This window comes from Protopterus annectens, chromosome 13.part0 (genome assembly GCF_019279795.1).
Source record: "Protopterus annectens isolate FY-2018-M chromosome 13.part0, PAN1.0, whole genome shotgun sequence".
In the NCBI taxonomy this organism is placed as follows: Eukaryota; Metazoa; Chordata; order Ceratodontiformes; family Protopteridae; genus Protopterus; species Protopterus annectens.
This window is the reverse complement of record NC_056747.1, coordinates 216,193,219-216,219,127: the sequence shown is the minus strand read 5'-3', so window position 1 is coordinate 216,219,127 and position 25,909 is coordinate 216,193,219. Positions and strand designations below refer to the sequence as shown.

The window sequence follows — 25,909 nt, the reverse complement described above, 5'->3', positions numbered from 1 at the left end:
GATACATTGTTTATGCTACTGTAAGGTATCTGACTTAGATTTTCTATGGTAGAGCCTTCAATTCGCAGTTAATCCATAACCTCAGTTTCTCTTTCTTTAACTTTTCCTTTACTAATCCTCTGTTCTACTTTCTCCTCCTTGTTTTCTTATTTTTGTATTGTACAAATTTCCATGTCAGGATGCCTTTGACTGTATATCCCTTTAAACATCTTTGGTGCTGCTCTTTTTGTATTGATTAGTTTGCTTTCTCCTTTGCATAAATATTACACCATATTAAATCTCTTTTTCTTTCCCATGTCCATATTTCTTCTTCAGATGTCTCCCACTCCTCTTGTTTCTCCTTACTTTGGGGACTCATTGTTTCATCATGCTGTGATGAAAGCTGTGTTAGACTTTCTGCACTAAATCCTTCAGTTCACAAGTATTCCATAACTTCATCTTCTAATTTTTTAAACCTCTCCTTTACTAATCTTTCATTCTGTGTTCTCTCTTTGTGATCTTATTTTTTTATTGTGATTTTTTTCCATATCTGGATGCCTTTGCTTGTGTTTCTCTTCAAATATCTTTGGGGCTGATTTTTTTTCTGTTGATTAATTTAGGTTTCTCCTTTGCATTAATATTGCAGCATATCAGATCTCTCTTTCTTTTCCATGCCCATATTTCTTTTTTAAACCTTTCAAAAGTCTCTAGATATTGTTCTTTATATTTTTGCACATCCTCAGTCACTTTTTTTTCCAAACGGCCCAAGGTTTCTTGGTCTATATAATGTTTTTCACAAATTTGCTGCAGTAAAGGACACACATTTTTATTTGAAGCTTCTGGCAGTTTTTCTTGTGGAAGTATTTTTCTTTCCTCTAGTTTTTCTCTCAATCTTTTTGTATATCTTCTGTCAGGAAATTCTGGGTTTCTTGCATAATAGTAACAATACATAATTTCTTTCTTATCATCAGTAGTCCACTCTATTGTCTTTATGGCTTTTTTTTTAATCCCTAACTGAGAGAGTTTTCCAGTGATACCTGAGTGGGGGATTGGGCCAAAAGCCTTGTCCAGGTCAAGATAGGTAGTATGCACTGTCTTACCTTCATCCAGGGCTTTGGTCACTTTCTCAAAGAAGTCCACCAGGATTAATAAGCATGATCTACCCTTAATGAAGCCAAATTAGGTTGGGTCTAGAGTATGAAGGTCACCTATGTCTTTGTTGATAAGGTCCATGATGATTCTCATCTGTGAGACTAGTTAGACTTATGGGTCTATAGTTTCCATGGTCTGTTGATGACCCCCCCCCTTTGTGCAAGGGATTACTGTTGCTGTTCTCCACTCCACTGAAACAAAGACAGTTTTCAGACTATGGTTAAAGAGAGCACTAAGTGGGTCTGCTAAGTCCTGTTTTAGATTGCTTAATAAGCAGGCTTGGATATTATCTGTTTCCACTGAGGCCATGTTGTTGGCCTTAGAGAGCACAGATAAGACCTGATCTCTAGAGCTACTAGGCTGAGGACTGGTGTCAGGTATGCTTTGATGTATGGATGGTGGGGCCAGGGGGGGTGAAGTTTGCATCAAATCTGTCAGCTAGCAGGTTGCCAGTTTCCTCCAGTGCACTATGAGTGGTATCATCTACTACCATTTCTGCAGAAAGCTGGGAAATCCTTTTTAGGTCTCAGACATAATTAAAGAATGCCTTATGATTATCTTTAGCTAGGAACTCTATTTTAGCTTCATACGTAGCTTTAGAGGATTTCACGAGATTTCTGATTTGCTTGTTCAAGCTGAGGAGGGAATTCTTCCTTTGCTGGGTCAGTTCCCTCTTATTCTTAGGCATCAGTTTCTTCCTTTTGTTATAGAACCTGTTTATACTTGAGGTTCACCAGGATGACTTTTTTTTTGTGAGGACCTGGTTTAGATCCAGTCAGGTATAGTCGAGTCTGTACAGCTGATTAAGTGTTTGTACAGGGCATCTAAGTACACCTCTGCATAACGGCCATTGTTGTCTGTGTGTGGGGGGTGGGCATAAAACTTTTTTTGTACCATCACTTAGTAGTCTGAAATCAGCTTTGGAAAAGTTCTTCAGTTTTTTTGCTCCTGTGGAGGTGTCAGGCCCAATAGTTACTTTGAATGAAACACAAGAAAACAAACTGCAAAATCCCAAAGAATAAGGCACCACACCTGGAACAACAACTTAATTTATTATAAAGTGCTTTTTGTCCACACCAAATAGTCGAACTTCATCAGATACAAGTACTTCACTCACAAGAAACAGTTTAAAATAACCCTCTCAGTAAGTCACATGACATCATAGCTAAAAATTTAAAGTGCTAGTCATACCTATTTAAGAAATAGCATGTATTTAAAATGACCATGTTAATATTTCTAAAATCCACAATTACACTAGCTAAAACAAAAATATGTTAAACTTCTGTCCAGCAATTTAATAGAACAGTGAATATGTGTATAAAACATAAAAATGTATGTAGGGGAAAGGTGCCCAATATTATCTCATTAGATTTTTCAATTTCAAAATACACATTAGGGAACACATATCACTGAGTCCTGGGTGTTTGTAGGCATTTAATCGAATTTACCAAATAACTCTTTCGAGTTCTTACTGGATGGGTCCTCCCCTAGGATTCTGTGCCACTTGATCTATAACTTGAAATTTAAATGTGTGTTCAGGATTCATAAAGATATGCTTTGCCAAAGCATTTCCCATTTTTTGTCTACTGATACTATATACATGCTTATAGACTTTATCCTTAAGCCTTTTTTCTTTCTTGCCTATGTAAAATGATTCACACAACTGACATTTGGCTAAATAAACCGCCATCACAGAGTTACAGTTGTGTTTCATTCTACAAGGTATCTTATTATTTTCCACTATTGTTGTGAGGCCGACGTCCATGTACCTACAGTAATGGCAATTCCTGCATTGCATCATTCCTGCATAAACTGAGTTGAATTTAGTGTTTGTTTGAGCAGATTTTTAAAATTGGTAGCTCTTCTCAAAATAAATTTAGGAGAAGGCCCCAGCTTCGCTACTAATTCCTTGTCTTCCGTGAGAATATTCCAGTTATTGCAAACTATATCTCTAATGTAGCTAAAGTCCAAGTTAAATGTCATGACAAAACCTAGACTGAAGTCACATTCTGAAGCAAGAGTTGGTTTTACTACATGTATTGACTCCTATGACTGTGTAGTATCTGGGAAGAAATGTTTACAGTCAGATTTATGTTTAAAACTGGCCTATAAAAACCATTATACCTTTTGGACCTGACTTCATCTATTAAGTCATCCAATAATGAGGTTGGGTAGGCTCTTCTCATAAACATTTGTTTTAAAAATTCACATTCATTGTGGAAATCCATTTCAGTAGTCACCATACTAGCAGCCTATACGAGTTGTCCTTTAACCACTGATCTTTTTTGGTGGTATGGATGGGCACTTGTGTAGGTCAAGAATGTGTTTGAATAAGTTGGTTTCCTGAAAATTTTAGCTTCATATCTCACCTCCTCATTGTTTTTTCTTAGTTGTACATCTAGAAAGGAAATTTCATGTTCGTGAAAGTTGTGAGTGAATTCTAAACATTGGGTGGTGGTGTTGAAATAATGCACACATTTTTCACCTACCAGTTTGTTACCTTTTATTAGCAAAAAAATGTCATCCAGGTAATGTGGAAAATATACTATTAGACTGGTAATTTCCTGGCTGTTGAAAATGTGTGTTTCCAATAAGCCATTACTAAGTTGGCAAAACTGGAGCCACAAGGTGACCCCATTGCCACTCCCATTGTTTGTTACTCCCATTGTTTGTAAATAAAAGTTCTTTTTAAACTGAATGAAATTGTAATTCTTCAACCAAGGAAATATCTGTGCTTGGGGCGCCTTTACTCCTTAAAATATTTGCCACCCATTCTATGCCTAGGTCATGTGGTATGGATGTATAAATGTTTCTTACATGCACTGTGTGTTGAAATCAAGCTCATTAATTTTTTCAAGAAATGTCCAGGAGTCCCTGCAAATTTGTGCCTCAGTTTGTACTTATTTTTTCAACATTGAATCCACCACTTTTGTACATGCATATGTAGCTGAATTTCTACCATCTGCAATGGACCTTAGTGGTGGATTTTGAAGGTCCTTATGAATTTTAGGGACTCCGAACATGACTGGTGCTGTAGGTGTCAGTATCTGCATGTAGTTGTATAAATTTACATCTATTTTTCCTTCAATGTGTATGTCATTAATGTAAATTCTTATATGTTGATTAACTATATTGTATTCATTTAATGAAACGTGTTGGTAAGAATCAGCATTCAAAATAGATTCAATCTTGTTATAATAATCGGCAGAGTCCATGTATACCAGCCCCCCACCCTTATCTGGTTTCATGACTCTGACATTAGTTGACCTTAACACATTAAGCCAGGCTTACTCATCCTTACTCTAGTTATAGTTACTTGCAGACCTTTTACTGGTGGGCTGTAACATCCTGAAATAAAGTTCACAAACTCATTTAAAAGTATGTAAAAGGTTATGCAGTGGTGGATTAAGCAAGCTGGCTATCCTAAACTGTTGGTTCTCTAAACTAGTATTACCTAGAAGAGCTTTTAAATTAAATTTTTTTTACAAAATGTTTCAGGTCTAAAATACATTCAGCAATGTCCATTCTCCTCGAGGGAATGAAGGTCAGCCCCTTAGTCAGAATGTTAGCAAGTTCAAAAGTCACATCAAATATGGAATACTTGTAAATATAAAAGTCACCCTCAGTATTTTTAATAACAAAAGGATTACTAAAATAAGTGATGTCATTAATTTCTGCTGAGTTTTTTACCTCCATTTGTTATGCTTCTTCCGTTGGTTCCATTTGTGCTGGTACTTCCCTCTGGTAAAACCCTGGTTGGACGTGTTTTGAGGAGGCTGGTTATTGCTGTTGTGCTGGTTATCATTAAAACAGGAGCATGTTTGTTGATTTTGTACACGCGCGCTCCTTCTCACAGTTTCATTTTGCTCTGGACTTTCATAGTCATAGTTGGAAACCTGCTCACAGTCGGTGTGTGCAGACGCAGCTTGATCACTATTCCCTTCATTACTAGCGTGATTGACACTGAGCCCATAGTTGGCACCGCCTCCTCTGACGTTCCATGCTTGTGATGTAGGAGGGTGTGGATTGGCAGTCCCGTTTAGGTACTGAGCACGATCCCTTTCTAATTTCTTGACTTTAGTTAGTTTAATTTTGTTAATGTGTTGGTCTATACTCTGAAAGACACGTGTATAATTGTATCTATAACGGTCAAAGTCCAAGTGAGTTTTAATCTGAACATCCAGTATGGAAATTGCGTCTATTTCCTCTGCAAACAAACTGTAGTGTTTGCACATTAAATCTAGTAAGTCCAGCCCCTGTTGATTAAATAACTTAATTAAGTCCAAATAAAAGTGATAATCTTGGACCAAACCTGTGGGATACTGACAGATTCTTAGCCCTTTAGGTACTATTTCAAGTTTTATACATTCCTGAAAATATTCGATTTCTAGGCGCAATTTTTTATATTTTAACAAATTCTGGTGAAATATATTTAACAAATCAGAAATATTCACCTTATCCCTAGCCGAGTTCCCAATTATTTGTGCTGAATTAGATGCATTAAAGCCCAATGGTGAAGTTAGCCAATCCTTTAACGTTGGAAACCCAATAAGCCTCGTGGATAGCTTTTTATTCACTGGTTTTTGTGCTGGGTTGTTAAGTTGGTTTGTAAGTCCATTCTGCAAGTTCACATGTTGAATTTGAGAAGTAACTTGGTTTAACAACCCAAAAAACACCAGAAGAAGCATTTCCACTGTTAGGTCGTGTAGAGTGAGTTGTCTTGTTGTTGTTGCTGTTGTGCTGGGTTAAGCAAATCCGACCTGTGACTAAGCCTTTCCACTTGTTGGGAAAGAGCTTGAACTAGGATGGTCAGGTTGCCTAAATCATCGCATCTCTCCCAGTATTGGAAAACAATTCAGGGGTTGAATCCGTGTATTGGTTGCCATCATTCACGAAAGACAAACTTATTCTAATTAAACAAAAAAACAAACTGCACAATCCCAAAGAATAAGGCACCACGCCTGGAACAACAAAGTAATTTATTGTAAAGTGCTTTTTGTCCACACTAAATAGTTGAACTTCATCAGATACAAGTACTTCATTCACAAGAAGCAGTTTAAATAACCCTCTCAGTATGTCACATGACATCCCAGCTGAGTAAGTCACATGACATCCCAGCTAAAACTTTAAAATGCTAGTCACATCTATTTAAGAAATAACAGCATATATTTAAAATGACCATGTTAATATTTCTAAAATCCACACTTACACTAGTGAAAACAAAAATATGTTAAACTTCTGTCCAGCAATTTAATAGAACAGTGAATATGAGTATAAAACTTAAAAATGTAAAAATTAATTTAGGGGATAGGTCCCCAATACTATCTCATTAGATTTTTCAATTTCAAAATACACATTAGGGAACACATATTATTGAGTCCTGTGTGGTTGTAGGCATTTAATCGAATCAATATATGCTGTTATATACCATTTTTGGACGTGTGGCTTTCTCCTTGGGCCTCCTTCCAATATGCACTCTGCTCAGTAGGACAGACCAGCATTTAAAACCATAGCTCTTAACCTTTTTGAGCACAAAATCTGGACAAAAACACAAATGGCAGGGGGAAAAAGACCCCAAAATAGGGACAATTTTTAAAATATTGCTCTTATAACCTTAGAAAGATAGAATAACTGGTTTTGCATTAGCATGACTTTTCTGAAGGGTATGACAACTGAATTTCAAATGTCTGTTATTATTTTCTGACTTCAGTCCTCAATGATTTGGCAATGATTTGCCAGAAAACCACAATGTGTAACAGGCCAAAAATGTGAGGCAAAAATCTGGACATTCTGTGAAAATCTGTACATTTGGGAGGTATGTTAAAACACAAACATTTCTAGAATATTGCCGTTTATATGATGTTGATTTCATTATAAATCACAGAGAAGTTGTCTTAAATGTCGCATATCAAGGGAGTGTAATGCATACTTGCCCTAGCTAAAGCCATTTGAAGAGGTTGAACTCTGAATATGGCATCACACTCAAATTGAAGACTCTGTTCTTGTCTCCTGCCTCTCTGACTTTGCCTTTCTTAGCCACATTTTCATGTTAAAGGGATGAAGTAAAAGGGCATCCTTGCATATTTATTCATTTATTTGACATTTGTTGACCGGGTTAGTCCAGCCGGGCCATAACCCTTTTTCAGTGGAGACCTGGGGAGAAAAGCTCCATAAACATGTCTATATAACTATTTGAGCATATACACAGTATACATTTCTATATGTGCAATAGTTATTAGAAGTACTCCATACTGGAATAGCAAGTAGCCACTATGCTTCATTGCCCATATCTATTTTTATTTGCAAAGAGGCTTGTCTTGCTCCCCCCTTTGCACAACCATGGTTAGCTTCCATAAAAGATTAGAAGAAGAGAGAGATTAGACTTATCATGTTAAGGAGAACTTATACTGCACAAGTAAAAGGGTAAGAACTTGTTATCATATAATCTTTAATTATAGATCCATAAGCCTGATCACCCTCATCTGTAAGGTAAATAACGCAGTTAATACATAACGATATAGGTAACCTATAAACTCTCAACTCAAGCCAGTTTAGATTTGTCAAGGGATAATACTGCATAGTTAACCTGGTTAACAACTTTTATTCTACTGAATGAATGGATGAGGGCAAATTGGTACACACTACATATTCAGACCTTGCAAAGGTCTTCAACATCATCCCACATTTGGCTATCATAAACTCTCCCAGCTGAATGCATATTCTCATTTAACTCACTGGATTGCAAACTGGATCACAAAGAAAACCCAGGAAATTAGGGTGAGCAGCTCTACCTCCTTCATATGATCTGTCACTGGCAGTATACTCCAGGGTTCAGTTTGTGGGCTACTCCTCTTTGTTATTTAATTCTTGGAGGTCAAGGTAACAGTTAAAGGATTTGTGGCTGGCCAAGTTTGCAGATGGCTGAAAACCTGGTGTCATCATTAACTATCCAGGGGACACCAAATCTTCCAAAAAGGCCTTTCCCAAATAAATAGCATAATGGTTAATATGTTTCCCACACAGACACAAAGTACAGGGTTTGGTTCTCACCTTTGAAGGAAACTGGCTAAACTTAAAATGGCCAAGATGGGCAGCATGTCAGGTACTTATTAAGAATCTATGAACCTGTGAAAACTAACTTCCAAGAAATGGACAATCATATCCTTCTACAACCATGACTTCCCTTGAGCTATTACATTGATAACATACCTGAAAGTTGATCTGATAGACAGGGATCTGGGAACGTATGCTGACAATGAACTGTCCTTTGGTCACCACATATCCACTACTGTAAAGAAGTCCTTTTTCATTGCACAACTTATAAATTCTTGTCAGAACTGGACTGACCACAGAGTTGTTGTACAATAGTCCCTTAAAAACTAGAAGTTGCTGCCGTTATTTTTTACTTTCATTAGTTCCTAATAAGGACTTTCATCTGATCTTCCCCCAATAACCCCTCTTATGGGGTCAAATAAACTTGTCCTCTATTAACTCTTATGACACCATGTTCTCCTTTGATGTTTTTTGTACTGTATCTCTATAGTGAAAATACACTAATATATGCAAAGATACAGTCAGGAGGCTTTACATTAAAAGTAATTGTTTTAACTTTTCTTTGAAGAAAATGACAAAATGCAAATGTTACATACATGATGCTAAAAGAAAAACTCTACAACATGGTTATTGCCATGAAATATCTGAATTACATCAGAAATTAACTGAAGGTAGCAGTCATTCTGGGGCTCCAAAGGCAGGAAGAGATTTTAGCAATGAGAAACGTGTAACTCACAGTATCCAGCTTGCCCCTCACTATTGTCAGTTCCTGCTTAAGGAATCAATAAAGTGGTATCTACATAACTTTAATCAACAGATGCATCTCATATCCCTACTTCAATACTCCATACACATGAACAAACACCCATGGCACATTTTGAAATACCTTTATATGGATTGTCTAAATGTGAGTTGAAAACTTACTTGTGTTCTTGGGCAGTCCATCTCCAATGCTAACATTAAGTGTCTTCCCTGCAGGTTTTATCATAGTCAGATCTCCTTGGCCCCTGCTGAAGACGACATTACGAGTTCCACCTCCTCCCCAGCCTTCCTTCTTCACTTTGAACTGTAGTCTGTTGGAGTGAAAAATAACACAGTAAAGTTGTCTAGCTGCACAGAATAATGTGATTTTATATATTGTTTCCCACACTAGTATTCTGTTTCCAAGGCTTTAATGGTGGCATTTGTTTGCAGCATTTTGCCGCTGCTCTTAGGTGTGTCCTACTCATCTGTTAACATCTAAGTTGGAGTACCAATGATTCCATGGTCATATTGTTAAACAATAGGGATCAAAGGGGACTTACGAACAGTATTCCGAAAACCTCTGCAGTGTTTTGCTCACCAGATTTTTACACTGATTAAACCCACCTTATACTATGCTATGTTGTATTGACCTAATTAGTGATAAACAAGGTTTACTGACTGTATTAAATGGGTCTACTTCACCCTGTCGAAGGCCGACAATATCGAAGCTGATATTGTCGGCACCAAAATGTCGAAAGCAAAAGTCATCACGCGTGTAAATGGAAATCTCCATAAGGGGAGATTTCTATTTACTGCAATATAGTGTGATTTCGGAGTTTATATATTTAAGTAGCGGGGGTGGGGGGTGCAGGGGGGCTTGCCGACCTGCATAGAGCAATTTGTGTTGTGTTTGGGTATTTTTTTCTTTTTTTGTGTGTGTTAGATGTTCGGGGGTTTCGACATTTTCATGTCGATTATTACACTGTCGACAGTTTGAGTTTTCAACAGCGTAATATAAATGCTATTAAATATAACACTGAGCATTATGAGGCCTTTGATTTCTGTTATATTATCTTGACCAAAGCATTGTTGAGCTGTTTAACTATAAGGCATGAAAAATAATGATATTATATTTATATTTTAATAACTGTGCTATCCTAAGAAACACATACTGTAAATGAGACTTAAATTTATGTCAGTCCTGAGTTTTATATATTTTTTCTCTTTATTTGATGTTTTAAGCATGTTTGCTGTTATCATCTGACTGCCATTTATTTATATTTCTTGTAACACTTTAAAATTGAAGAGGATTGTTTAGAGTTAATTGTTTGAATTACCACAGTAGAACACTAATTCAACAAGACCTATTTCAGGTTCAGTTTAGGAGACATAAAAAGACATACATAGAAATAAAAGAATATAACACAGTGATTAGCATGAAATTACAACAAACAATACATTGATTTTCTACAAGCATTCGCACAAAGGTGAGTACTATACAATACACTGAAAGCATGCAAAATGTTCCCTATAATGGTTAGCAATATAACATGCCATTAGTGAAGTCAAACAGTCAAACAGAAAACAGTATGGGGAGGGAGAGAGGACTAGATAAATGGAGGGAAAGGCGTAGAATGCATAAGTGAAGTGAGATGGTGTAGATATTTTAGTGTACAGGAGCTTTAGTTTATTTGATATTTTATGGATATGAAGACAGATTGTTATTTTGGACAGGGGTGGGTAATGTAGTCATTGGAGCATGACAGTAAACTGCAGCACAGGGTTGGAAAAAGAGAACAGTGGAGGCAAAAATATAGCTATATTAAGAACCATGATATGGTCACATTGAAAAGAACAGAACTAAAATTCAAAATCTCCTCTTCTGGTCTCAGAAAGTCTCATATATCCTCTTCCAATCTGCTAGGAGAGATCCTGGAAAAAGTTTTCTTCAACCTCAGCTGGAACACTGCTGCCCTCTCATTGCTGCAGCCTCAAAAAGGTTTGCACCACCCTCAAACTTCATCTAGTAGAATACGGTGTGTCATCTCATTACCCTTGTAAAATAGCTTTAAAGATGTTTTCATTGTGAAACAGAGGGACGTGTCAAATTATGGCATTATTACTACATGTATTATGTAATTAAACTGTCAATTTGAGTGAACAACGTAGAGCTCCGATTTGTGCTATTGACTGCGGTTTCAATGAATGTAGTGAAGTAGCAAGAAACGACACTGTATGCATAGAAATTAATCAAATAGCATTAACAGAAAATTGGAGAGACTAAACTGCGAACAAAGTTTAGAGCTGGAGGAAGAAATATTGGCAAATGCTTGAGAACACAGAAAAATTAGGAATCGCTACAGAGCGATGTTTCAGATGAAGAAATGAAGAAAACTGCACAGATATGTATGGATTTTGTAGATTCCTTAAAAAGAAACTTAAGGTTAGATAGAAAGTATACTTCTTGGACAAATTTAGAGCCTATAAAAATAGGGACCTCAAAATGATTTTCAGTTTTACAAAAGTAAAACGAGTGGTAATATTAAAAAAAAAAAAGATTTGAGGCCTGGAGATAGAAATAATGAATTTGCAAGTGTGCCCTATTAAGAAAACGAAGTACAGAAAATAAGGTTACCCAAAAAAAAGGAAGTTAGGGGGATGATAAAGATAGTGTATTTGAATGCCAAAAGCACTCCTGAGAGGGGAAGAATGCACACTCTTTGAAAAGATAAAGCTGCTATTTATGTTTCTGTGGATGTGAGGCTGAGCAAATAAGTATAATTATGTGAAGGATACAACTCAGAAGTTGCAAAGAGTGGACAGTGTGGAATAATGGCAAACAAATAGGTTCATAGGTAGGTACTGGGCTATCTGCCCAAAGGCATATATGAGCCCAGGCACATTGTGCGGTATTCACCTCCCCTTTAGTTAGTTCCCTAGGCCCTTGATCTAGCAGCTAGTACCTTTGGCCCCTATCTAGTAGAGTTGTTGGTATGATCCCTGGTGTGAACTTTCTGTTACCTATCCACTCGTCAAGGTTCCTGTTGAAGAGTGATAGTGAGGGGCTCTGTCTTATGTAGATCGGGACCTTGTTCCATAGCAAGGCAAGTCTTTGCGAAGGGAATCTATCCCTCCACCATGTTCTATTCATTGTTATGCTGAGATTTATATCCCTAGAGCATGTAGCTCGAGTAGATTTGGTTTTGCTAAGATGGAGCATGTTCAACAGTTCTGGGTTGGACATGGCTCTGTATGTTAGACAGAGATCGCCTCTGAGAAGGCGGTATGCAACAGAGAAAAGCCTTAGTTTTTTTTCAATCATGCTGCATAGGGCAACTGTTTGAGGCCAGTAATTCTCTTGGTTAGGTACCTCTGTGGTCTCCCCAGCTGCTGGAGATGTCTAGCCAGGTACATTCCAATTGGTGCATTGTACTCAATAATGGGTCTGATGAGGGAAGAGTAGAGGGGCACCACTACATCCTTAGATCTTGATGTGAACACTTTCGTGATCAAATGGGTCACATAGAAGGATTTTCTAACCACCTTGGCAACATGGTTATCAAAAGAAAGCTGACTATCTACTTGGGTCCCTAGATCCCTTATTACTTCTTCAGATTTCAGTGGGTTACCTCCTATGTGGTACTTCGCGGGTACTCTGTTTTTTTCCAAAGGGGATTACTACGCATTTTTAGCATTTAGCTTGAGACCATGGCTTTGACACCATGCATCAGTCTCATTAAGACCCTTCTGGAGGATATCCATGTCAGCCGGAGACTCTATTATAGCACCCAGTTTGTAGTCGTCCATAAACTTGGTCAGCCACGGCCCTTCAGTGCTTACCTGTACTTCTGAGAAGTATATGCCAACACAGGAGGGGCCCCAGAACAGAGCCCTGAGGCACACCGCTCATTACTGGTCTGGATTCAGACATAGATCCCGCTACTCTTACTTTGTGGGATCTGTCTGAGAGCCAGTTTGCGATCCATCTTGTGACATAAGGGTTTATGCCCAGGTTGGTGAGTTTATCAATAATACCCGACTGGGGAATGGTGTCAAATGCTTTAGCAAGGTCAAGGTAAGTCGTGTGTACCTCCTTTCCCTTATCTATAGCCTGAGCAACTGTCTCAAAGAAGCCCATCAGGTTCAGGAGGCATGATCTGCCCTTGACGAAGCCGAACTGTGTAGAGTCAAGTGTTTGGAGGTTCCCAATCTCTCCATTTATGAGTTCCATAATGATTTGCTCCATTGCCTTACAAATCAGACTGGTCAGGCTTATTGGTCAGTAGTTCCCAGGGTTGGTTGTGGGCCCACCCTTGTGCAGCAGAACCACCGTTGCTGTGCGCCATTCTATGGGCACATATCCTGTCAAGAGGCTAAGACTGAACAGGGTATTCCGATGCGGGGTTAATTCATTTTGGAGCTCGCGTATGACACAGCCCGGGACATCATCTGGTCCCATGGAGGCAGTGTTTTTAGCTTTAGATAGAGCCTTATTAACCAACGTATCAGTAATAACTGGAGTTACACAATCCCCTGGAATAGTAATAGGTTCATTGCAAATCCCCCCCACCCACCCACCTACAGGGCCTATCAGCCAAGATGTTGGCAATGTCAGTGGGGTCAGTGTATTTTGTTCCATTTTGTACTAGCTCAGAACAGACCTGAGCGTTGCCATTTAGGTTTTTAACGTAACCATAGAAGGCCTTATGGTTATCCTTGGGATCCTTGGAAACTTTCTTTTCGAAATTGGCTTTAGTTGACTTGATGAGGACCCTTAATTTTTTACTAATGCTGATCATGGATGATTTTTCTACTTGAGATTTGGCCTTTTTTGTATAAGTCTCCTCCTTTTATTGTATAGTTTGCTTATGGCTGGGGTCCACCAGACTGGTTTCTTCTTGCTTGAGGAAGGAGTCTTGGTTTTATTTGGGATAGCATGGTCCATGCAATCCTGAAGATGCATATAAAGTGCCTTGGTGTAGGATTCTGCATCCTGGATATCATTATCCTTCTGCAAGGGAATAGTGAAGCTTTCCACTTCTGATGCAAGTAGTTTGAAGTTTGCTTTGGAAAGGTTTTTGACTATGGTTTCTTTGACTTGGGGAGGTGGAGGGGTGAGGATGTCCAGGGTTATCAGTTTGTGGTCGGATCTGACCAAGGAGGGAGTGATAATGGGTGTGGTACAATGGGCGCCCATATTTGTGATGACTAAATCCAACATGTTGTCCCCTCTAGTGGGAGAACATACCAGTTGTTCAAGGACATTTGAATTTATAAATTCTATGAACCGCTGAGCATAGGAGTTAGAACTTTGGTAGTTCACCCAGTCTATACCAGGGTAGTTGAAATCACCCAAAATTATGGTGTTTAGTAGGACCTTTACATTTTCCAATGCCTCAAGGAATGCTGAGTGAGCATCTTGGGACATGGTGGGCAATCTATAACAGCCTACAACTTGAAATGTGGTTTTGCCTGCTGATAGTTGCGCGTGGATGATCTCTGGGGCATCATGCTGCACCACTAACCTGGAGATGTGGGTATCCTTGATGAATATGGATACACCTCCACTCTTTGTACTGCAATCCGGTAACTGAGGCTGGAAGGTATGATATGAATTGTAACCTGGTAGTGCTGGAGTGCTCTCTGGAGCCTTGAACCAGGTTTCCGTCACTGCACAAACATCGATTTTCTCCATACTGAGGAGTGCCATGAGTGCATGCATTTTGAGGTTGAGACTTCTGGCGTTGAGTAGCATTACCTTTAGTTTTTGGTTACCTGTGCTGGTTACAGTGGTTGGTTTGTCCTTTGAGCCTTGCCTAAAAAAGGTACTATGGGGATGGCAAGAGCCTTGGCCAGTATTCGAAAGCCTAGGGGTGACAGGTGCAAACCATCTCTGGCGATATAGCGAGGCTTGTCTATCATGTCATCCTAGGCAGACAGACACTGGATCCCCTTAGAATGACACCAGAAGCTTAGCCAATTGTTGAAATTGATCATTTTGTCTTTGTATTGTTGTATCATTCTAGGTGAAGGTAGTATGCTACTCAAGGTCAGGGTCATACCAGCTTGGGCTACATGATCAGATATGTCTCTTTTCATGTAGTCCAGGGAGGTAAGTCTTAGATTATTCACACCAACATGTGCAATGACAGCATCATACTTGTACTTGTTCTGGAGTGACCTAAGTGCCTGTGTTATGTGGCGGATCCGAGCACCCGACAGGCAGCTGACAGTAACCTTCTCCTTGTTCAGCCTGGTGAGTGGAACATCTGTGTGCCTTACTATAGAGTCTCCTATTACTAGTGTGCTAGGTATGGTGTTTTGCCTTAAGGGCTGTCGTGAGGCACACTGCTGAGGTGAAGTATGTGTTTTCTGGCTTGTGTTTGGAGGTGCAGGTTGCTTGCTTGTCTGCTTTGGAGGGCACTGTTTCTTTTTCAGATTGGTACCTAGTGCCTCCGAATATGTTTTTGTGTATTTATGTGTATGTTTTGCGGTGCTTGTTTTGTAGATCCAAAAAAAAGGTAGACAAGACTGGCAATCAGAGGTGGAGGATCAATTTGTATAGTGATAAGAGTTTAGGCAAGAGCATGGGGGATCTTAAAATGGCAATACAAGGAGGGAAGCAGGCACTACTCTATTTTTTTATTTATTTATTTTCAGGAAAGTAGGAAGCATTCTGTTTATTTTTTTTAATCACAATGTTATTTATGCTTTCTTAATCAGGTAGAAGGATTAGTCTCGGGTCCCTCTTCAGCCATAATGTAGGTTTTCCAAAAAAAATTTCAGAACTAGCGTTCTGCCTCTTCTTAGAACTCTCTTAAAATTTTAACTAATAGTTCTCAATACTTTCCAAACTCGATACCTCCTACAATAAAGTAGCAAGATTTTCAGCAAATCAACCTCCAAAATCTCACCACTGTTATACTCTCTGAATGCTCAACTGGCTAGAGTTTCCTAACCTCCTCCTATTCACTCAACTTCTCATTATCCATTCCATCCTTAACAAGCCCTCTGCCTGCCCTAACTTATCCTGTCTTCTGTCCCTACATAATCCCTCTCGATACCTCAGAAGCTCAGATAAATGTCTGTTACAGGTATACAAACAAAAAGATACAATGGACATAATCTTTATAGCTATTTTCCTGTTCTTTCATGGAATAAGCTCCCCTTGTACCTTAGATCAATTACCCAAGTCCAAGAATTTAAGAAAATTCTAAAAAAATACCTAAATAGCACCTGGACTTGTCACTCCAACCACCCTACTTGAATCCCTTCCCTTTCTCCTCCACTACCCACTCTTTTCTCCTCTCCTTTTTTTCTCTAAATATATTTTCTTTTATATCTTCCTCAAAAAAAATAGATGACAGTTGATTGTCTCTTTCTTCTCTTTGACATCCTTCATGTCTTCTTATAGTAATATATACTGTATTATTCCTGCAATTGTTTTTAATATCCTCACAGTCAACCTATTACAAAAACTAAATGCCTTTATATGTACATCTGTCCTCTGAGAATAATCTAAACTGCATTCTGTTTTTCTTTTCTGACTGCTTTAGTAAGCACTTTTGTTTTTGAAAAAAATGTAATCAGACTTTCTTAAAACGTTTACAGTGTATATATAAATCATTTAAACTAAGACTCTTACTATAATAATTTATGATCACCAACCTGCACACAGTCATTACACTGCAAATATCAGCCACAGAGTGTGTTACTTCAGGTGTATAACCTAATATGAAAAGGCACCAATCAAGGTTAGGGAATAGTGTATGTGAGCCAATGACAGAAGAGTGATGCTACTGTGCATTTCTGGGAATGGAGCCAATTAGGCTAATAGCCATGATGCCAGTTGCCCTTCACATGACCGAATATCTGTAAACTCGAAATTCATAAGCCCGAAACCAGAATCTCGAATTTACAAAAACTCGAAAATGGGAAGGGGAACTAAAAAAAAAAAAACAGACGCCTTTCTAATGTTTTTGCAGGGGGCTTCACCCCCTGCACCCCCCACGTGGGGTCTGTGTCCCCCACACACCCTCACTTAAATATTTCTACTCAGAGATCGCACTACAGCAGAGGACAGGGAAATCTTCCAGTTTGCGCTATATGTGTAAGCGCAAACCGGAAGATTTCCCTGTCCTCCGCTATAGTGCGGTCACGGAGCATTTAGATTTAGCTGTGAGGATGCAGGGGGACCTTGCCCCTTGCAAAAAGGTAAGTGAACTCTTTTTTTTTTTTTAAGCCCTAAACTTCCCATTCACAATTTTGAGTGAATGGAAGTTCGAGATTCTGGGCTCGAGCTTAATGGTTTTGAGCTTCCATTCATTCGATCTTGTGAAGGGGAACCATGATGCCAGATAGTATGGGGACTATAGTACTGCACAAAGCCAATGGATTAGGATATGTTATAGTCAAGTTCCTTGGCTATGCTGATACAATTGTGTTAAAATCAATGATTTCCATTTCCAGCTTGAAGAGGTCTGCGGTTTGATGAAGAAGAGAAACAGCTGGTAAGAAGGAATGTAAAGCAGAAGTTGCTAAGAAGAGCTAAGGTATGTACATTTCAGTAAGAGAGATATGGGGACAAGGTACAAAATCCTGCTTCATGACTGTCTGGAAAATGTAAACAAGGTCTTTTAAAACATACAAAATGTACCGAATGTGGGATGTAACAATGACTAATGTCACCACTGTCATAGTGTGGCAATTAGGGCAAAAGATTAAGGCTACAAGGTACAAATGAGCTGATTTCTATAGTGCAGGGTTCAATTCCCTCAGCCTTAACATGTATACATTGTGACTCTAAGCAAGTCCCTTAGCCAGACATTTCTCTTGGAAATGGGGCTAGGCTTCAAGTGGTCTCATGGACTGGATGCCAAGTGACTTTGTATGAATCTATGCAACTAAACACCTTAATTTATTTATGTGTGATGGATGAGCAAAATAATGCTTCATGGCAGCTCCATTGTTATTCAGAAGAGTATTCATGTGGGGCTAAGGACTCATTTTCATTGTATTTAAAATTGTTCAAAATCAAATGCATGTGAGACTAAAGACAGATATCTGCAGTATATATAATATACTTGTTCAATACTTGGGATTCCCTAGGGACAAGTGTTTGAGTAGCATCAGGTGTACATGTCTTTCTCCACAGCAGTATGCTAATGAGTCATGTCTTAGGGGAGTATACTTGGAAAATATGGTTTTGAACAGAACTGTCAGACTTTACTCATAAATATGTAATGATGCTTTATGGTCTTAGTTTAGTAAAACATCACATACTTTTTTTAGATTTGCCTGATAGTTTCAATCACAGTTATGTTTTCCAAGTAAATTCATTTCCTTAGTATGGTGATCATGAGAATCTTGTTGTGTGGGATGACATGGTGACCCAGTGTTGCCCAAATACTTGGCCTCATGCATCAAAGTGCTACATATACTATAGATATGCATCCCTGCCTCATGTAGTTTTGATTTTGATTAATTTTAAATTCAATGCACTTCAATCTTTAGCTTCAGATACATATTTTTGAGCAACGGCAGCTTTCCCATAAGGCATTTCTTCTTTATTCTACTTATTAATCATGTGTACATTGCAGGATTTAGTTTTAGTGGATAATGGGGCATCAAAAACCACATTAGCTCAAGTTTCATCTTGCATTACTTATAATTTGTCTGTTTTAAACTAATGTGACTATGTGTACTATTACTAGTGTCCCCTTCCTCTAGCTTATATACTTTAGATCTACCTAGAAAGTTTTGGCTTTACTTTCCATTGTTCCTCTTCATGAAACAACAGATCAGGAAAATGGCAGCCATTTATTTTAAAACAGTAGTGTCTGTACACCCTTGAATCCTAACTACTGCAGATGTTAATGCATTAGCTTTATGCATTACCATAGCCCTTAGATTAGATGATGCCAGCAATATTAGCCTAAGTAGCTTCAGTTTCACAACCGCGCAATAGTTTCACTCCTCTATAATTGGCCCACTTCTGAAGTTACATTTTCCTGATTGGTGCCTTCTCCCATCATGTTAGACAATCAGGACAATACTACTTTTGGTTGATCTTGTCCTCTAGTGGTTGGTCACCTGGAACCCCAGCTCCCAATGTGGATTGGCAATCATAAATTTTTATATAATGATTTTTCTTTTCATTTTATTGCACAGCAATGTCATTAACAAATTGTAGCCAGTAACATAGATTGTCAAAGGACTGAAAATGACAAATGTAAGCACTAGCACAAAATAATATTAGCATCACTAAAGTAAAACATTTATTAAGGGTTAAGCAAACATTTTTAACAAACAAAAGGAAGCAAGTAAAATATAGAGTGATATACAACAACATCATTCTCTTAGCTATGCATATCTATTGGACTATAGCCCATCCCAATATATATATATATATATATATATATATATATATATATATATATATATATATATATATATATATATACTCATTTAAAATAAAAATCATTATATATATATATATAGATAGATATATGGCAAACTTGACTTTATAAAGAAGTTTGATAAAGGCTTGTTCAGAGTCAAAAGCACTTGTTTTTGTGCATCTGAGAAATATAATTCTCAGGTTAATGCCATTATATTTTAGTTAATAATTACCACTATTAAAACAGATACACAAGATCAACAGCATCTTTTAGCTTTTTTTTTTTGCTCTCTCTGGTATTTAAAACTGAAAAATATACTTCCTCAGGTTTTTCTGTAAAAGAAATAGATAAGTTCTTTTCATACCCTTCCACAAAAAAAAACTTCAAGTTATAAATGATCAGACCAAACAAACCATTCTTCAGTTACAGCTAATTGTAACAACTTTTCTATTGCACTTAAAAGATCTGTGCACTAGTTACAGTATAAAATAGTATATATGCCGTTATTCTGATAGATAACTGATTGTGCTCTCTCAGTGTATAATAATCATACAAAACTAAGGGTTTGATGCAGATTAATGCCTTAAAACCATTTATGAAACAATAGCATATTCTATTTTTTCTATATTTAAATCACAGTCTTCGAGAATCTTATTTCTCAGTTTGGTATATCATAACTTTGCACTTATTGATTTACATGAAAGAATTTACTACTTACGTGTCTGAAAAGCTGAGCTGAAGCTTGCCCTTGGTGAGTTCCTCAAAGCGTTTACAAAGCAAACTAAGAAACTCTGTCTTGAATACAGACTCCAGAAGGTTATCATACTCCACTTCATGAAGAATAAAGAAATCATCCTGCTTGGTGCTACAAAAAGAAATAAGAATTCAGGGTCGAAGATATAGTCCTGTTAGCACCAGGCACTGTTTATTCTACTAGTCTGAAAAATGTAATTATAGTAGTTTACTTCATTTTTTTAATCTTTAATGACTGAAATGGTTCCCTTATATTTCATTTTGGAAGAAAGTAAAATACTTTACAATTAGAGGCTGTGGAATGCATTTTGCATAAAAATGGCATTACTTATTAATTAAAAACAAACAAGAATGTGCTTAATGTCGTCAGGTATTTTTCGAAGTTATAATTTCAAGTATTGATAGAAAAATATGTCAATAATAGTCAAACCTTTACTTGAGAAAGGGCTCTGAAAATTAATTTAAGGAGCTCAGACACAGTTTTGCAAACATAAAATCTGCAACAAATTTGTGCTGACAAAATTTTACTTAGTTTTAAGAATCATGTGTATATATATATATATATATATATATATATATATATATATATATATATATATATATATATATATATATATATATATATATATATATATATATATATATATATATTTATATATATATCTATACATATATATATATATATATATATGTATATATATATATATATATATATATATATATACACACACACACACACATATATAAATGTGTTTTTTGTTTGTATATAGTATTTCAAATGATAAGCTGTGAGATTTGAGGAGTCTAAGCCAGTGTAAGATATATTTAGCAAATGGACAAAGTAGGTTCATAGGTAGGTAGTAGGCTATCAGCCCAAGGGCCTACATAAGCCTAACCAACAAGGTTCCCTGGCTTACACCACCCAAGAAAGTTATTTTCTTGTGCCACTGTCGAGCAGAGACACAGAAGTGGTCCCTGGGGTGTATTTCCTATTTCCCATCCACTCATCAAGATTTTTCTTGAAGAGTGCTAATGAAGAACTTTTGCTTGACATAGATGGGTAGCCTGTTCCAGAGTATGGGAAGTTTCTGGGACAGGAATCTATCCCTCCAGCATGTAATGTTTATTGTGGTGACAAGGTTTAGGTCCCTAGAGCATGTAGCTCAGAAGGATTGGGATTTCTTTAGGTGTAGCATGTCCAACAGCTCTGGTTTTGACATAGCTTTATATGTTAGGCAGAGATCACCTCGGAGTAGGCGATATGCTATGGAGTAAAGCTGGAGTTTTTTGAGACGGTCAGTGTAGGGCATTTGTTTGAGGCCAGTAATCCTCTTTGTGAGGTACTTCTGTGGCCTTTCCAGCTGCTGCAGATGTCTTGTGAGGTACATTCCAAAAGGGGCGTTGTACTCTATAATGGTTCTAATGAGTGTCGAGTAGAGAGGAAGAATGACCTCTTTTTTCCTGGATGAGAACCCTTTTATAATGAGGTGTGCCATGTAGAAGAACTTCCTGACTACTGTGGCGATGTGACTATCAAAGGAGAGACTACTATCCACCTGGGTCCCAAGGTCTCTTATCACACATTCGGTGTTAAGTAGATTGCTGCCTGTGTGGTAGTTCATGGGTACAGAGTTTTTTCCAAAGGGGATGACACTGCACTTTTTGGCATTGAGCTTGAGGCCATGGCTCTGACAGCAGGCATCTGTCTCAGCGAGGCCCTTCTGTAGGATGTCCACATCATTTGGGGACTTGACTATGGCTCCTAGTTTGCAGTCATCTGTGAACTTCGTTAGCCAGAGGCCATCTGTGTTAGCCTGTACTTCAGAGAAGTAGATACCAAACAGGAGAGGTCCCAGGATTGAACCCTGTGGTACTCCACCTGTCACTGCTTTGAGGTCAGATTTGGAGTCTGCAACTTTTTCAGTGTGGGTTCTGTTAGTGAGCCAGTTGGCAACCCATCTTGTGACATAGGGATTTATACCTAGTTTAGTGAGTTTAGCTATAATTCCAGAATGGGGGATGGTGTTGAAAGCCTTTGCGAGGTCAAGATAGGCTGTGTAAACCACCTTACCCTCATCTACGGCTTTGGTGACTGCCTCAAAGAAGTCGATCAGGTTCTGGAGGCATGATTTTCCTTTCACAAACCCGAACTGGGTGGGATCCAGAGTTTGGAGGTTACCAATGTCTCTGTTAATGAGTTCCATGGTGATACGTTCCATGGCCTTGCCGACCAGGCTCGTCAGGCTAATAGGTTGATAGTTCCTGGGATCAGTGGTGGCTCCCCCTTTGCAGAGTGGGATAACTGTTGCTGTGCACCATTCAGTGGGCACAATGCCTGATGTGAGGCTATTATTGAACATGATTCTGGAACTAATGGACTGTAGTCAGTCCTTACACTGTCTGTTGCCAGCCAGTGAACAGATTGCCTCATCATGACTGCAACTACTTACTTCTACCATTTGGTGACTTTTCATTTGTGAGGTATTGATATTTACTAAATGTGGAGATTAGACTCTGATCAAAGCATAATGTCATGTTCACCATGTTGTTAGAACCAGCAACCATGCCACACCAGTTTCGGTAATCTTCAAACATCTCTGAAGAACATGAGTGGCAGGCAAATTCTTCAGTAGCAGAAAGACACTCTATTGAGGATGCCTCTGTTACTGCTACAGTGTTCATATTCCTTTGAAATTCCATCACATATACACGTATATGGCAAGAGTAAGGTATCAAACTCCTCCATATCCTAGTAGCTATCCATAAAATAAAATCCCTTACCATATTCAAGCTATCTACAGAACCCATGGAGCATACAAATAAATATGCACAACACTTTTTGGATTTCAGCAAAACAACGTTCTAGACCAAGAACTACACCTTCTTATCAGGGACTCAAATTTACTGCACTTGGTCCTCATAAATGTAGTCTCTGTATGCTCCATACCTGTAATTACTTCCATCTCTGGTGAGATTTGACCACCAGTCAGTATTTTTAGGGTTCAGCTAGGAATTGCCCACAAAGCCTATTGTCTTTACAGACTTACCAGAGGAAAATTTACTGTAACTAACTGATGACCTGGAATAGTTTAAGAGACCCACCCCAACCCACCAGGCCCCAGTAGCCAACATCTCTGCATTTGCAGAGAGTTTCTATTGTCACCATTATGTCTAAATTGAGACATCTGTTCCAATTCATCACAAATACAATGCCACATTTAGGAACAAGTGCTTGTGATATAAACGGTACAGTAAGAGAAAAAAAAATCCTCACCATTAGGAATAAACTGAAAACCCACTGCATAAAATGAATTCAAGAGGTTAAACTAAGAATTTAGGAACTAAATTAAATGTGCCAAGGTTATGGATGAACCTAATATCATCTCCTCTGTCAAGAATAACCATAAGCCATTTTTCAATTGTTCCAGAAACCTCAGAATAATTCCTAGCACTGGACTGAGTTGATACATAGCAGTAACTCCCACTGAGCCCTTGAGGACTTAGTCAGCACACCAGTGGATATATTTAGCTCAGACTTCTCCCCCATCTTCCATCTTCTTCCATATGACATAATGTCTGTATTCCCCAGGATAACCTCTTAGCAAGTCCTAAAGGCACACTTTGGGATAAAAAATACCACTGTTCTGCATCCTGATAATGTGCTGGGGTGCTTTCTTGTCAGAATGTGACACTGCTCAATTATCTGCTCCAGGATCTGCTGAGCCTCAGCCTCTCAACTGGCTTCTTGCCAGAAGCATGGAGAACAGCTGTGGTCACCCCTTACACAAGAGTAGCCCCACTACTGAACCTGCAACTCTGGACTGATAGTATTTACCATACTTATCTGTAAGGTAATAGAGTGTATCATTACAGGAATCATAAATAAAGATATTTGCAGCTTACACTCCATTGATCTAAGCCAGTTTGGGTTTGAGAAATGAAGAGCCTGCATGCCTAATTTAGAATTCTTTGAAAAAGTTACTGATGCATTGGATAAAGGAAGACTGAGGCACACAACTAATATTGACCAAGCAAATGCGTTTATTACCATTCCACACTTGGGTTGTATAGGTGCATTAATCAAAGCAAGTGTAAATTATTTGTATGTGAAATCAACAGAACTTGCTGGAGAGACAGATTTGTCTCACAGAGGTTGCTCCACCTTTGGAACAAGCTTCCTATTCATGTTAAACAAAGCCCCTTGTTGACCCTATTTAAGTGTAATTTGGAGGACTGGATAGGTAGCCAGAAATTCACTCTGGGTGTTCCACCTGTGTCCCTCTTGGATTGGGGCAATAGGTGCTGATTTTAGTGTCTGCTTGAACCAGATACACTTGGAAACACGGGTTGAACTTGGCCAGGCTTGTAAGGTCCTGGGACCATTAGCCTAGTAACCTCTTATGATCCTATGATCCTTATGTACTCCAAAGAATAGTAAACTGGCTGAAGGACATAACCCAGTCATTTAGGTTTGGGGGCATTCTCCTCTAAAACACTCATTACTAGGGTCCGAAAGCTTTGTGCCAAATAGTGTAGAATTGCCGTCCTTTGGAAAACATAAGTACCCAATCAACTACTGCATAAATGACACCCCCTCAAAACTGTGAAAGTTAATAGGGATTTGAGCACTTTTGTAGACAACAGACAATAATCAGTCTTTCAACCAGCATATTTCTACTGTCATTAGCCCAGGTGTTTACCAAAGGTATATTTTTTAGTTCCAAAGATCTCTACCATACTTCTCAACTGTCCATATTTTCACAGAATGACCAGATTTTTGCCTAGTATCTTTGGTCTTTTCTTCATAAAATGTGTGGTTTACTGTGAAATCACTGAGGATTACTCCATAAATAATGACATGCATTTCAGAATCAGACTTCACATCCTTCATAAAATGTGCACTAACAGAAATCCTGTTATTCTATCAACTGTCTAAGTTTATAAGAGCAATATTTAAAAATCTGTCCCTATTTTGGGGCCTTTGTCCTCCCATTAATTTTAGACTTTGTCCAGATTTATTGCACTAAGAGGTTGAGAAGTATGCTCTTTGCTCTTCCCTTATTTATTTATTTATTGGTCCCCTACCTCCCTGTGACAGAAACGAGCTGGTAGCAGCTGATGATCTTTGTTCACTGGATCTAATGGACCCACCTTATCTTCACTGGGCTCCACCTGACTCATGTCTGAGGCCAGTGAGAAGGGTGATGATGCTGGTGCAGAATCATACTGCTGTCTCTGGGCAGTGTGGCCTCTCTGTCACCACAGTACAGCAGCCTTATGACCCTGCAATTGCTGCCTTCAGGAAGTACATGCTTACTTCCATTAATAAACAACTTCCAGACCAAGAGGTAAGCTGCTTGCAACATGCAGCTTACTAGGCTCTTAATGCTACTACTGCAGTGAGCCTAGATGCCTCCTTCCACCACCTCAGGAGCTGTGAACTGGTGCTGACTGCTCACTATCATCCTCTTCTGACCAGTCCCTCCAGTACCTGTGCCTCTTGTCAAACACAAGTTATCTGGGGTGTAGTTAGGGCTTTATCCCTTTGTACTATGGGGCTGGGTTCTACCCCTCCCCCCACCTTATGCCCATAATAGAATACAGTACTCTCTTTGGCATATATCTGTCCAAACGTGCTACAGTTTGGAAAAAATATCACAACTTCATCACTAAGAAAATTAAGAGCCAGGGTTCTAACTGCTATGCTGAACTACTTAAAGCTTCCTCTCTCTTTTCCATCTCACACAGACTCCTATGAGATGACCTCTGCCTAACCTACAAACCTCATATGACTTAGTTCTGTGTGACCTCCTACCAGACCTCTAAAC

At 38.4% G+C, this 25,909-nt stretch overlaps 1 protein-coding gene across 1 annotated transcript in view; it reads right to left on the bottom strand.

Annotated features, from left to right (window-relative positions):
• Positions 1-25,909, bottom strand: part of MYO1F (myosin IF) — a 1,136,901-nt gene that overhangs the window by 74,777 nt on the left and 1,036,215 nt on the right. The window contains exons 23-24 of the mRNA XM_044053742.1: positions 20,047-20,193; positions 9,109-9,257 (exon numbers count right to left, since the gene is read on the bottom strand). Of these exons, the coding sequence (XP_043909677.1) occupies positions 9,109-9,257; positions 20,047-20,193 (296 nt within the window). The remainder of the gene's footprint in view (positions 1-9,108; positions 9,258-20,046; positions 20,194-25,909) is intronic.